This window comes from Typopeltis vanoorti, chromosome 6, assembly GCF_054136105.1.
Source record: "Typopeltis vanoorti isolate ZY-2024b chromosome 6, IOZ_Tvanoo_1.0, whole genome shotgun sequence".
NCBI classification, from domain to species: domain Eukaryota; kingdom Metazoa; phylum Arthropoda; class Arachnida; order Uropygi; family Thelyphonidae; genus Typopeltis; species Typopeltis vanoorti.
Genome location: NC_143554.1, coordinates 121,666,326 through 121,681,693, shown reverse-complemented (window position 1 = coordinate 121,681,693; position 15,368 = coordinate 121,666,326). Strand labels below are relative to the sequence as shown.

The 15,368-nt window shown below is 35.6% G+C and overlaps 1 protein-coding gene across 1 annotated transcript; it reads right to left on the bottom strand.

The window, feature by feature from the left end:
- Nucleotides 1-1,386: 1,386 nt before the first annotated feature.
- On the bottom strand, nt 1,387-14,483 carry LOC150105882 (acetylcholinesterase-like). The gene is made up of 4 exons (XM_090393651.1): nt 14,366-14,483; nt 7,807-9,360; nt 6,290-6,462; nt 1,387-1,546 (listed from the first exon to the last, which is right to left on the bottom strand). The coding sequence occupies exons 2-4, from the start codon at nt 9,285-9,287 to the stop codon at nt 1,521-1,523; spliced, it is 1,680 nt and encodes a 559-aa protein (XP_090249777.1). The 5' UTR covers nt 9,288-9,360; nt 14,366-14,483; the 3' UTR covers nt 1,387-1,520.
- Nucleotides 14,484-15,368: the final 885 nt, after the last annotated feature.

Here is a 15,368-nt window from a genome sequence, read left to right as displayed (position 1 = left end):
ACTATCTTTGTCGTGAAAATTCCATGGCACCGTCTCCAGGTGTCTTGATTTTGTCACAATTATAAGATCTATTATTCCACATATAACCCTTCCTCAGCGAGAATTTCAAACGTTTAGCTGCTTATCAAGTCAAACTACGTGATCACTATCACCAATTGGCAGCGATGTAGCCATGCACCAACTTTCTCTGATTCAATCATAACATCCAGCAGTTTCAGTGACCAAGAATTTTCCATCACAAGCTGCGTTAGGTAATTGTTTCTTGATAGATGAACAAATTTCATTTCCTTCGACCCATGTGACGTTTCTTTCCATTCCACGAGGGTGGTCTGAATGGTTCTCGTCCTCTACCATAGATGGCAATGAAATTCTTTTGAAATGACTATAGGCATTTCTAAAGAAAGTGTACGATATATTGCATTCTTCATGCAATTCGTCATGCAAAATATTGCGTTTTTGATCTGCTGTAAGCAAGCTTTGTGAAAGATGGATGTCCCGCTACTCACTCGGATGAAAATCTCTGAACAGTGCTTGGAACATTTTAACAAGAATAAAACTATGGATGAGACTTGGATTCACCATTACACACCAGAATCCAAACAGCAGTCAAAACAGTGGACAGAAGCCGGTTGTTCAGCGCCAAAGATGGGTATTCCATCAGCAGGAAAAATCATGTCATCGGTGTTTTGGGATGCTAAAGGCATTTTGTTTATTAATTATCTTGAAAAGGGTAAAACAATAACCGGGGAATATTATTCCGATCTTTTAACCCGACTAGACGAAAAAATTCTTTGGCCCTGAACAACCGGCTTCTGTCCACTGTTTTGACTGCTGTTTGGATTCTGGTGTGTAATGGCGAATACAAGTCTCATCCATAGTAAAACAATCGACGCACAAAATCAGTATTATTGTTATTCTTGTTAAAACGTTCCAAACACTGTTCAGAGATTTTCATGCGAGTACGTTTTTGAGATCTGCTGTGATCAATGGCAGCACCCGTCTTGCACAAAACTTGCTCACAGGAGATCAGAAACGCAATATTTTGTATGAAGAATTGCGTGAAGAATGCAATATATCCTACACGTTCTTTTGAAATGCCTATAATCATTTCAAAAGAATTTCATCGCCATTTATGGTCGAGGACGAGAACTTTTCATACCACCCTCGTATGTTAAAGGATAAATTCTGTTCAAGAAGATTCGCTGATTTCGAATTAGTTGGAAGGTTGTCCTTTTTTTAAAAGACGTCAAAGTCTATGTGAATGGAGTATCATTTGATAAGCACTAAATAATACTCATGTTATGTCAATGTATTATGACCTTTAATGCAATTTTAAAAACATCTCTCATTCGCGGTAGCATTGAAGTGTGTATACATCAATGCCTGTTTCGTCGTCAACATAATTTTATTCAAGAAAGCCAATACAATTACTGTTTTTTTTAAATCAATAGAATTGAAATAATCTCAATCTTTAAGTGAAAGGAATCCTTCAGAAAATGTGTACAAATGCAGTTTCCTTCTTACTTTTTGCAGCTCTCCCGTTGATCTAAAAAGAAACGAAAGTCAAAATGAGTATACATTAACAAAATGGACACATTGTGATTATATATTAAAGAGAAAGATAGAGAAAGAGATAGACAGTTATTTATGCTGTGCGAGAAGCTTGAGATTGAGACAACACTGACAAATCATGGGTCTCCAAAAACAGGCATGAATGGACACAATGTAGACAAATGTATCTTGTGTTCGTGCAGGAGTAAGAAGTAGTGTCGTGTGTCTATTAAAGTTGAGGAATTTGAAGTGAATAGAAAGTATTGCGTTTGCTTGTCATTGAAACCAAGTTGGAAATCCTTATCAAAATCAATTTTATGTATTTATAATCAGGACGAAAGTTCCGACCTGATGGTATTGTTTTGGACACTATTTCAGTGTTTAACATTTTAAAAAAAATGTTCTGATTTTTTTTTATTTGCAAGTTTTTTACTACTTTTAATTGTTTGAAATTATTTGTATTAAAGACATTGATGATCAGTTTTCAGGTAGGAATATTTCTGGTGTCTGGTTCAGCGTTAAATGATTCATTGTATCCACTACAGGTGGATAATATATCCGGAAGCTCATCGCAAATTTCAATCAATTACGAGAGGGATTCGTATGGAGTTGGACCACCCATTGCTGACATGATAGTTTTCAATCTTCTGAGAAGGCGTTCCACTAGATTTTGGTTTTGGTACATTGCTGCGGTAATTCTCTTCCATTCCTCCCGAAGAGTGAAGATGGTCATTGATGTCGGACATTTTGGCCTGCCTCGCAATCAGCGTTCTGATTCATCTCAAAGATATTCCATAAAAGTTGAGATCAGAGCTCTGTGTTGGCCAACCAACTTCTGCAACACCCAACTCATCAAACCATTCCTACACAGACCTAGCATTGTGGAAGGGTGAGGGGGGGGGAACAGTCGTGTCGATACTGGAAAGGGACTTTAACGAGTCATAATGCTGAAAGCATGGAATTGTCTACAATTTCATAATTGGCTGCAGCGTTAAGATTCCCCATCATTAGAACTATGTTGACAGAGCTCGAACCATGAAAAACAGCCACAGGCCATGATGCCTTCTCCACCACACTTCACAGATGACACAACATATTCTATCAGTTAGTTCTCCTGACATCTGCCAAACAAGTTCGTCGGACTGCCAGATGGTGAAGGGTAATTCGTTTATTCACAGAACGCGTTTCGACCACTCCAGAATCCAATGGGAGAAAACTTCGACACTCTCCACTACTACATAGGATTGTGCAGATATTTTTTTAATAGATAGTGTATCTCCATGAGGCAATGAGGTTTTCTTGACCTACGCTGAACGGAGTATAATTTCACGAAACATCACATAAGAACCATTCGCTCCACTTGCATCTTTAAAGGAATATCGAAATACTCTCTCATATATTAATGGATAAAATGTGCTTTTCGGCAGAAAACTGCTGGTGTGATTCCTAGTGCATCATGAATATTTGTAAATCTATTCAACTGGTAGACGATTTCCTCATCATCTGGTGTGGCTGGTGAGAATGGAATGGGAAATCAGGTCACAAACGTTCTGAAACGTTCTTAAACTAATTAAAAAAAATCAAATTTTTATATTCATAAACATAAATTTTGTAATAATTTAATAATTTGGCGATCTCGATCAGAAAACTGAAAAGGAAACTCATTTTCAAATATTTAAAAAAAAATCTAACTCTTTTTTTTATTCACCCCGGGGATGTACAAAGCCGTTTTAGGACAGTCTCACTTTTCGTCGAGAGGTTCCCGAGTAACTTGATCTCTGGCATGGGCAAGCGGGTTTTTGTTCCCGTCGGGTTTTTCATCCCGTAAACTCAAGAAAATCTACCGTAGAACCCACTTCATTTTAGACAGTAACATATCCTGTTAGGGTAATGTACCAACAGATGGCAGCACTTGTTAGCCGGTCTCTTCATCGGTGGCCACCTATAATTAGTGATAGACATGGGCCAACTATTTCTGATTGATTACAGGTGAAGATTGTATTGCCCACTCAGCCTCTAAAACCTAGGTGGAGTTTGAAAGAAATGTTCTCACCTTCTCGCAATAAGGGAATAAAAGGCATACACTTATTATTATTATTATTATTATTATTATTATTCCATAATAAAATATGTTTAGAATAATAAAGATATTGAAGCACTTGCAGAGCATGCGCGCAGAAATCGTTAACTTTCTGATAACAAAATATAATAATATTTAACGAAATGATTATCTTACTTCTACTTTTAATTATGTAACATAATTAAAATAATTATGTGCCGTGATTTATTATATCATCATTCACTGTAATAATTTTATAAAAATTATTATTGATGGAGGAAGCAAAAAATTTTCACAGTAACATACTGAGTAATCGTTCGATATCCTGTATATATACTATATAGCAACTAACGATGTAATATCAAAAAAAAAAAAAATCAGCTAACGCCTTTATTCTCGTACAGGGAGTAAGCGAGGCCGTTTTAGCCCAATCTAATATTTGGAGACAGTGGGCAGTTCAATCTCCACTGGTACCCAATCAGAAACAGCTGGCCCAAGGCTATCACTCATTAAGCGGCACACAGTGAAGAGATGGCTCAATAGGTGCCGTCATCTTGTGGTCCCTAACCCCAACACAATATTCTTAATGTCTGAAACAATGTGGGTTCTACTGTCGATTTTCTTGAGTTTATGGGACGAAAAACCCTAGTTTCTGGGAGAAAAACCCCACTTGGCCATGCTAGAGATCGACTAACTCGGGAACCAGTCGAAAAAAAAAGGCTTAGAAAAATTTCCTCTAGTCGCCGACTAGATTTGAAACGAAGTCTTCCTTTGTGCGGTCAAGCGCTGTGGTGTGCAAACGCCACATCCACTAAGTATATTTTATTAACACTAAAGCATCTACGTACAATCCAAATAAACATATATACATTTGTACATAGGATGCTTATTCTAATTAGCATTTTGATTTACATTTCTTGATATCTTAATAATATATATATATTATGTACAATTTATTTTTCCTTATTTTTTAACATCATAATCTGCTCAGTGTCTGCTTCTTCCTACAGTCCTTTATACATGAATTGAGTAGTATTTCTCTTTTAATGTAACATAACTTTACCAGTCACATTTCTATTTCCATAAATCATATTTCCTTTTTTATAATGAAATTCCTATATTTTTGTGGTATATTTCCAATTACATATGGGATTCGATCTACATTATTGTCTCTTGTGGGGGGGGGGGACACCTTCCCTTAAACCTATGTAAGGTTTGTTTTTGTTTGTTTATGTGCATAATATTTGTTAGTTGATAAATATTATGCACAGAACTACAACTAATTATAGCATAAAGCAATTAATGTACAAGTGGTTATACAGCTTAATAAAAAAGTTTACAATATGCTTTTCTTTCGCTTATGTATATTTATTTTATTGTGTATATGTGTGTTTTATGTTTTTTTATTTTATTTATGGTGGGTCTTTTATTTCTATGATTTGCAGTTGTTCTTCGAATTCTGAGATGAGACCTATTTGCCGCCATTCGTGTCTTGTTATTTTGTTTCTGTTTATGGTATCTGTGATTGTTTCTGTTTATGGTATCTGTGATTGTTTCTTTTAATATGTTGTTTATTTTCCTGAGTATGTCTGGTCCTGTTTCCCTTCCGTAAATTTTGTCGCATCTGTATGTCCAAATCGAGTACATGGTTGTTATAATGACGATTGCTTTAGTTGTGTTAATGTTACCTTCGTTTACCCAGTATAATGTGTGTTCTGTAAAAGGTTGTTTGTGTTTTATGAATGTTTGAATCGTGTTCCATATTCGGGAGGTGTGAGGACAGTACATCATTAAGTGGTAAAGTGTTTCTGGTTGGGGGAAGAAATGACATCTGGCGGGGCCTTGAAGAGGAATCCCTTTCGCTGTGCACCATATTTTGGTGGGCAAACAAGGGTGGTGTACTTTGTAGTAGAATGTTTTAAATTTTGGGTTTATGGGCAGGTTGAAAGCCACATCCACTAAGCTACACAGGCTCTACTGTATAATATATATGCACGTAAATCTATTCCCTTATAGGGAGTACACTAGGATGTTTCAGACCCTACTAACTTTTTGGAGACTGAGTGAGTTTCAATTTCCACTAGTAGTCAATCAGAGAAAGCTGGTGCAAGGCAATCACTCATTTAAACTACATGAAGTGAAGAGAATAATCAACACTCTTTCAGATTATAATATATTATGGTAAGTGTTAAGGTATTTGAGATGGTAGAAGTTGTCTGCCGTACTCTCTTTTCCAGATGCCGTTTATCATTCATTGGTAGTTTCGGATAGCTATCTCAGATTAGCTAAGGGATTAGATTAATTCCAACTCAGTTTCCAAACATAAGATAGCACCGAATGCGCTTCTCCTATCCCCTTTAGGGAACAAAATAAATTAGGTGATTTATTAATTTTTTCAATATCATATTTCAATTAAATCTGTCCATCGCAAGGTGAAATTTTTATATGAATATGGAAGAGTAAAAACAAATCTAACACCTGTATACATGTTTTCCATACTTTCACTTAAAATCCGTTCGGAAAGGAATATTCATTCATAGTTTATGAAGTCCTTGCTCATTTAATTCTGGAAAAGCAAATGTGTTAATTGCTTACAACTATATTTCAACCTATTTTCTTAGATACAAAACACATCGTAATATTTTAATCATTATAAGAGATAATAGATGAGCTATTTACCTAGCAATTTCTTTAAATGTGGTATGAGGTGGTTCCACAAAACACATTTTCGCATTCTTAGTTTGTCTCGTACGTCTTTACTTCCTGTGTCAAGAATTAGGTATTTTTGTGACGAAGCGGTATACTGTGGCCAATCATTCAGGTTCGAACCATCTGGCGAAATATTGGGATTTCTGTCGGGAAAAAGTAGAGAAAAATAGATAAGTGAATGAATAAATAAATAACAAAGATATTAGAAAAATTAGTATACAAATGAATCAATAAATAAAAGTTGTAACTTACAGTTTCTAAATAAAGAAAGATTTAAAAACTAAATGTTTTAATTTTTAAGTTTAAGTAGAATTCCTTTCAGAACAGGATAAGTAGATTAACCTTATACCTAAATATATTTTTTGTAGATAAAGTGCATTTATTCTTTTTTGTCAGTGTCTGGAACGAAAACTCTAGCCACGTAAACTCACATGTAACTGTAAATTCCTGATGAAGTTACTTTGCTTCTAGAAAAAGAACCAAGGCTTCTGAGGCCACACGCCTCAGTTGAAACTGAATGCTCCGGTGGTTTTCTTACCCGAAAAAGGAGAATAATTGTTTAGTTATTTTAATCAAAATGTTGAGACCCGTGTAGTTCTGTGGAATTGCCATTTGAATCTATAGTGCTAGACAGTCCAATGAAAGCCGTTCTGAGTTCGATTCTAATCACTGACTAGAGAAACGTTGTATAACCCTTTCCACGACGGATTCCCGTATTAGTTCGGCAGAGGAAAGTGGATTTCCTCCCGCCCCTCAGTCTTCAGGACGAAAAAAGTATAGATTTTCGTCCCTTAAAATCAAGAGAGTCTACCTTACATTCCAAAGTATTTCAAATAATAACATGCTGTATTAGAGGCCACGAGAAGGCGACAATTCTCTTTCTTTCTTCACCGTATACGATTTATATTTAGCGACGCTCTTGGAATAGCTATCTCTGATTAGCTACCGGTGGAGAAATGGATCATCCCCATCAGTTACCATAAGTCTGATAAATCTAAAAACATCCTCGCCTCCTTCCTATAGTGAATAAACGGCAGTAACGATTTTTTATTCCTCAAACGTTTATACACTGATACTTTTTAACAACACAAATTAATGTACATAGTAACAGTATCACATTACTTCATTAAAATTAACTATTTGAAAAAATGTATGTACATAATCAAAATGTATCTTTCGTTGTAGACACGAGCACCATAAAATTATTTTTATTCCTAAAATCCATAACAATTGACCATCTACAAGCTCCATATCATACAAAAATATATATCATTCAAATGATATACTAGGTAGGAATAGAAAATGAAATAACTTTAGAAAAATAAATTACTGACTTGTGACGATGGGAAAGGCAACGTTTGTTCACTAAACAACTTGTAGAGGGGAAGGGGCAAAGGTTTGGAGGAGTGATCAAGGAGTGAAATAATAATAAAAAAAACATTGAAGATTTATAGATTTTTCTTAGAATATAAAAAAAGTATACTCACCCGGTTCTTGCAAAATTGGTCCAATATTTCATTATTCTCTGGCTGAGTTCTTTTTCTTCAGGATTAAATTTATATTCAGGAATAAAAGGCATTCCAAACACATAAAACAGTTCTTCACCATGTGGTACTCCGAACCATTTTGGCCATATGCCTATACTAGAAGGATGAGTGAATAGATATTGGTAAACCGGATTGTTGGCTTCTGCATAGTCAAGTGCATGAACAACGCAAGGACAATTAAATTGGCTATCTGCAAGCAGTCCATCGAGTGCGTCAATGTTCAGAGTCGAATTGTTGATATCTCCCAATGGCATATACTCATATGTTACAATTTCTTGAATGACTTCATTATTTGACGGAGTAAGTAGAGGAGTAAACTTCAAGAATTGCTTGTGAGAAATTTCAAAATTACCAGTTAAGGGAAAGATATGGGGAAGGAGTAAATTTAGAATCATAGTTCCTTCGTTTAAAGTGGTTCCAATTAAAATAGTGGTGTTTTTAAAATTTCTTCTTGATAACGATCTTTCTGGTGTTTCTGTAATAAGTTTGCCATCAACTATTGGACCAAAATTGAAATTAAACAAGTCTTGAATTCCTGGTTGCATTTCAACAATTTGTGTGCCATTTCTTTGCTTCAGACACTTCAGAACAGCATTTATATCTTTAGTTCTATGAGGACAGTTAAGCATGTGAGCTAATGTCAGTCCCTGACTTACAGTTTCATTTCTATTTCTAAAACCCCAGTCAGTGTTTGCAGAACCACTCTGAAGAATTGCCCGATTGAAGAGATTCCAGCTTCCTGGAAGCAGAAGTTGATAAGATACACTGCCTGCTCCAGCACTCTGCCCAAACAAAGTTATCTTTTCTGGATCCCCACCAAAGAAGTGGATATTTTCCTTAACCCACTGAAGTGCTAGTTGCTGGTCAAGTAATCCCATGTTCCCAGGAGCGTCAGGTGTTCCGAAATACAAAAAGCCAAAGACACCGAGTCTATAATTTATTTGTACAACCATGACCTCCTCTTCCGATACTAGAATACGAGGATCATATAGAGGCAATGCTGAATACCCGATTGTAAAGCCGCCGCCATGTATCCATACCAGAACGTTTGCATTTTGAGGTCTGGGACGGGGTGTCCAGACACTTAATTGCAAGCAATCCTCGCTTATTGTAGTGGTCTGTAGTATGGATTCCATTCCTAGTGCATCCAACTTTGGTTGAATACAAGCTTTTGGCAATTCTACGGCATTGAAGACAGTTGTCCAAGGTTGTGCTGGTTCTGGTGCACGAAATCGACGTTCAGCGACTGGTGGAATCGCGTAAGGAATACCAAGGAAAGCATCCACAGATTTTCCACTTGGGGTGAGAAGTGTTTTACCTCTTACTGGTCCTTTGGTTGTCTGAATGAGCATATCATCTGTTAATGCCGATGACACAAAAATACAAACTAGAAAAAGGATGACTGAATGGTAGAACATCATTCCTCGAAGAATCCTCTTTTCTGAAACTGTAATATCGATCCTTGTCTTTGCAATGTATACCTCGGTGTCCCTGCTAAGAAAGTAAGAATATGTAAATTTTTTTAAGAAATTTTGACTCATACCAAAGGAGTGCATACATTTTCAATTACTATCTGAACATGGAAACATACATAATCAGGAAGGAGAAATATGTTTATTATCCTGCATATTGATGTATAGAAAGCGATTACAGTTTCTAAATATCGTAAACCGAGATGATTTATCATCATGGAGAAGTATAGCACTAATTCTGATCACAAGACAAGCATATAACATTAAATGTATTAAGATCTGATCAATCTCTTGTTTAATCTTTATCTGTTATAACTTTTCTCCATGTTTAAAAAATCTTCAATGACAGTATATATTTATTTAACATATTTGAACAAAAGATGGTCGAGAAGAAAGATCTGAAGAAGACGATATGAACTGAATACTGTCCAGCGAAATGTTTATCCCGAATAGAAATAAAAAATATAAGTCGTTTTCCCTATATTTAACTTTCAGTTCATGTTCCTCCCCTTGCCCCAGTTGCCAATTTGCGATTGCTGATTTATCACTAATCATAAACGGTGTTCGATGAAATGAGGCAGACAGTGCTTCCATCTGTGTATTTGGTTTTACTGAATAATGTATTAATATTATAATTACATACAAAGTGTGATTGCTTTTCATTTTCAATAAATTTATCTCGTGATTCTTCAGAATTAAACCTATAAGAGCAATGTAGATTTCTACAAACAAAATCATACATGGTATTTAATTTTTCTTCTTAATTTCCGAAAATAATAAAGTGATGCTATCGAATTAGATCAATATTATTATAAGGGAAATCTCAAGGATATACTTCTGTTGAAGTAGACCCTCTTTAGTTAATAATCAGAAATGGAACGGAACTCAATGGCTTTGAAACAATTTGAAGTAACTGGTAATGAACTGGAAGTAATTTTGATATTTAAATATCCATATATTTTAATATTTGTTATTCAAGCAGTGCCTGTGCGGCCATGCACAAATGCCACTCGAATAATCCATAGCGCTAGGATGTGGAAAGAAAGAGTGTTATAGTTCGATTCTAGTAGCCGACTAGAATACTATTTCTAGGTTTCTTTGGAGGTTTCTTGCGTTAGTTCTTTGAATTCACACCATTATAAACAATATTAGATGTGTTAAGGTTTACAGCTATGACATTGAGGCAGTTGTCTGTTGCACTCTACTGAAATGCCTTGGTTTATTGCATTCTGGTATATACACATATGTACCAACATGAGATGAATCCTTTCGATCGATTTCCTGATTTAGGTAAATGTCGAGTCATGCATTAACCATTCACTGGCGTAGTGGAAGACGGAAATGCAAGTGATTCTCAAGAAGGAGGGGATGCTAAAGTTTGGATAATATGCGACAAAAAAAAATTGCCCAGATGCTACTATGATAATTTTGTTCCCATTACTATTTGTGTATTTTTTAGGATGTGTAGACGTCTTAGTGATATGAACGAGCACTGTTATGAACTTGCTGAATGGATGGACTACACTTGCGTTCAAACATTTTGAGTGTGTGGGAGAGAAAATAAACTTTCCCAACTGAACCAAGTCGATTGCAGATTTCAGTATTAAAAAAAGTGAAGAGGTAACTTGTTATGTCTATACACAAAAGCCAGGAGCATAAAAAAGTAATTGAGTTTGTTGTTTGGAAAATACGTGGTGGCCTAAATGGCATTAGTGAAACCTAGCTCTCAGAACTCGAATCACAGCCGGAATCGAGTGCAAAGGATGTGGTGCTCTTAGGGAATAGCAGACAAGATAGGAGAGGAGGGAAATACTTCTAGTCATATCAGATGGCTTGAGTCCGATTTGGATAGAAGCCCATAAAAGGAATAGTGGTAATAATTTCCGGTGAAGCACTGTGTTTGAGGCTATTTGGCATGAAATAATGATAGGATGTTGCTATAGACATGGCGATTCGTTTGCTGTATGAAGAGGGTACCTCGTATCAGAAGCAGATGAGGTGGTTCAAATAATGAGCGCTCCCCTCAACAAGCTCTATCAACTTGGTGTGTGTAACATAGTGGGCAATGTTATATCTACACTGGATGAAGAGATGGAGGTGCAAGAGAAAGAGATTGTAGAGCTGTTACATAACCTGGATAAGAATTCGGCAATTGGGACAGAGGAGATATCAGTACGTGCGCTTACGTTTAATGCCGAACTGGTTAGGCCACTGACATGTTTGTATAAACTGAGTCTTAGCCCAGGAAAGATCCCATAGGAATGTAAACAAAGTAGGATAATCCCATTTCACAATGGTGTTGCTAAGACAAATGTGTTTATCAACCTATCAGTATCTTTGGAGAGATACTGATAGGTTGATAGATTGGTGGAAAGCAAAATATACTTTTCAAGAACAATACTGATTTTCTAAAAGCAGATTGTGTCTAAGCGCTTCCTCACATTTTTTATGTTCATATTTTCATATTCATCCGTAATATTAAGGTTAATTTGGGTAAAGGGAAAGGGTACACTATCATGCTGTTGGACTTTGCTAAATCATTTGATAGGATACCACATAAAAGGCTGTTACATAAACTAGAGAATATGAGATTAGAATATAAACTGTTGTCTTGAATTAGTGTGCTACTGATAAACAGGTATGAAGAGTTATACGTAGGATGTAAATCTGCCAGTGTACATTACTGATATTATTAGTGATAAAGTGGTTGACAGGAGAACTTTATTTGTTTGCTAAAGATGCAAAGATATAAGGGAAATCAGATATGCTATTGATGAAATCAGATATACAACATTTATAGGGTGATTTGAATATTCTGTTGAATAAGCTATCAATGTTAGTAAGGGTATAGTTATGCACTTTGGCGATGATGGTTGCGAACTAGAAACGGCCATTAACATTTAAGGATATGGTAGTCATTTTTCCGCTTTATATGACCTTGCTATGACCGCATCTGTACTGATGAGCGTAGATTAGTCTCATGGGTTCAAAAAGGATAAAGAAGTTTTGTGGAAAGGCTGCAAAGAACAGTTACAAAGATAATGTCGAGTTTATGGAATGTAGATTATGAGGATTGTTTGAGAGTATCTATGTGGACTGTAGACAGTGGTAGACAAATGGCTGATGATATGATAAGTTCTATAAACTTGTGAAAGGGTGTTATGGTTTATCACTGAATGAAACTCTTCATTATATGGAAAGCGGGGAGAGGACAAAGCGTCATCTGTGGAAGTTAGATTTGTGTGGAGTTGAGAAAGAGATAAGATGTTTTTGTCGTAGAGGCGTTAATGAGTCGAACAGTTTGCCTCTTGAAGTAGTTAGGGCATCTAATGAGCTTAAGAGAAGGTATGACAGCTAGTGTCAATGAGGTATGACCTCCTTCGATGAGCCCTTGACTCCCCGTATATCGATTACTAACAACTAATGTCATTATGTTTCGTTATACTGTATTCATTTTTTTATTTAAATTTTTTTAATTCTGTAACCAATCTGAGATTAGAATATTAGAAAAAAAGGTTTTTGGCTTAAAACTAATTTAAGAGTTCCTTACTGAGATCGAGTTTTGAGTATCAGTAAGCAAAATGATTTTGAAATGAGAATGACTGAAAATTACCCATTTTTCATTTTATATATTTCAAATGATTTAATATATTTAAGTGTAAGACTACAATCATATTATATTTAAATCATCTGGAAATGCAATTAGAAGTATGAATTATTGCTATTTCGAAATAAAATAAATGAAAAAGAATTTTCTGTGAAATTTGCCATAAAACAAACGAAGCCTCCATCTACTTCAACCATGTCTTCTCTCGGGATTTGTAGCGAAGCAGATTTTCCCACTAAAATCATCTAAAACTGAGTCTGTAATGCTGAGAAGACAGTACGTTACATTAAGCCCAAAGTCAGAGCTTGACCTACACAAACTGGAACATTACCTTCTTGCCACTCAAAAAAAAACATTTATATTTGAAGTTCATTAGCTCTGCTGCTTCATGATAGTTCTTGTTCTCCTATCCCAAGGCCATTAATCTTATTTAATAATATCCCGGTCATTGGGATTGAAATGATCTTCCTCATAATCATCAGAGAGAGAGAGAGAGAGAGAGAGAGAGAGAGATGCTATGTTTTGAAAACTGCATCATACGTGCTGAGACATTTAAGGAGAAATTCAGTTGTGCATGTGGTGCACATTAGCATCCCAATAAAAGGAGGATACAGAGAGGAATGCGAACAGCTAACACAGACGTTACATAGAAGTGGACGAGAATTTCCAAAATGGTCATTTGAGAAGTTGACCCAACATGTTCGAAAATATGATTACATAACATCAGCACGCGTATGATATTGAGGGATGATTACACATTCCTCGTTCTGTGCAGATTAAAAAAAAAACGCATAGAATTCGTATTCATTGAGGACACTCATCAAAGGACAGAACAGTTCCTACCCGAATTTTCAGGGTTCCAAGTGACATGTTTATGACACCAGTTCCACGAGCTTTACGGTGGTTTGTCATTAATGGTATAAAAATGATTGGGTTTCTTGCGTAGATTCAACTTAAATTATACCTTCTTAACATAGTCCGGTTTAGACATGTTTTTATCTGTGGTTGTAGCAGCTCATCGTAGGACTCCAGTTTGCTGTTAGAGTCAGAGAGTGGTATGTTATGGTTGACGTAGTCCTCAGCGGATCTTGGACAACTCTTCTTATAATGCTTCCTGTCTTCCAAAACTGAGTCTATAGTGCCAGGTAAACGGTACGTTATATTAAGCCTAATCCAAACTTCGCTTGCGACTTCCCGGCTTTAAGTCATCCAATGGTTTGCCATCATCTAGTATTTGCCACGAACTCTGCCAGAAAATCACAACGCAATTCGGGATATAAAAAACCAGAATATGATTCTTACTGTTAAAACGTATTACAGTGTCTGTATAATAAAATTGGCAATGAATCTGAAACTGAGCAAAAAAACCAAAAAATTAAAATTCAATCAACTGCATGAAATTCAATAGAACTATACTCACCTCTCTGCACCGTTTGTGTCAAAATTTATCTGTCCTTTATATCGACTGCACGTTAACTACTTATATGAAGCCGTTATCATTAAGGTGATCTCAGTTCAACTTTGAAACTATGGCAAGCGATTCTGCTATTTGTGTTAATACAACTGAGTTGTTATTTCAGTTAAATACAATAGAACTAATCTTATTGATAAAGCGGAATTAGATATCATCAAGTTAGATTCTTTTTATGAAGGCATCTTATCAAAATTCGATTTTGATTAGATATTTTTTAAGCAACAGTTATATACGGAATCATGGTTGCGTTATTTTAAAACATATTTACTTGACCTTACTAAAAAAAATCCAGAGAACGGCTGCATACATTTAATGTACAATGCATATATAAAGTTGTAATATACATAGTAATTTGATTATTTATTTTAGAAGAGTCAATTCAAATACGGAGAAATAATATTTTTGGGGACTTTGCCTGTTTATATCATTGTTGGTTAACCACAACAAAATGCTTCAATTACTTGAAGATAATTCGACATATTCAATTCTTCGGGAAGATCCTACAAGAGAATTACAAAACCGTACAAACAACTTGTTAAAGACTGCGAGTGAACTTCCTCATATAGTTCGCCTCTCTTTACGCTCTCTACATCCTCTTATCCCACGCATCTATGGAGTTCCCAAAATTCATAAAGAAAACATCCCTCTTCGCACAGTTGTGGAAGGAATTGACTCACCTACGTATAAACTTTCAAAATATCTAGCAAAGTACCTCAAATGTTTCTCCAATAAATCTTCATCTTTCATCAAAAACACCACAGATTTTTTCGCATATAAAAGATATTCCCATCAATGAAAATTACATTCTAGCTAGTTTTGACATTATATCTTTATTTACTAACGTTCCTACGGACGAGGTACTTACATTACTAAAGGACAAATTATCCAAAAAAACGTTTACTTTATTAAAATATTTCATTCATTCTGGTTACTTCAGATATCAGGACTC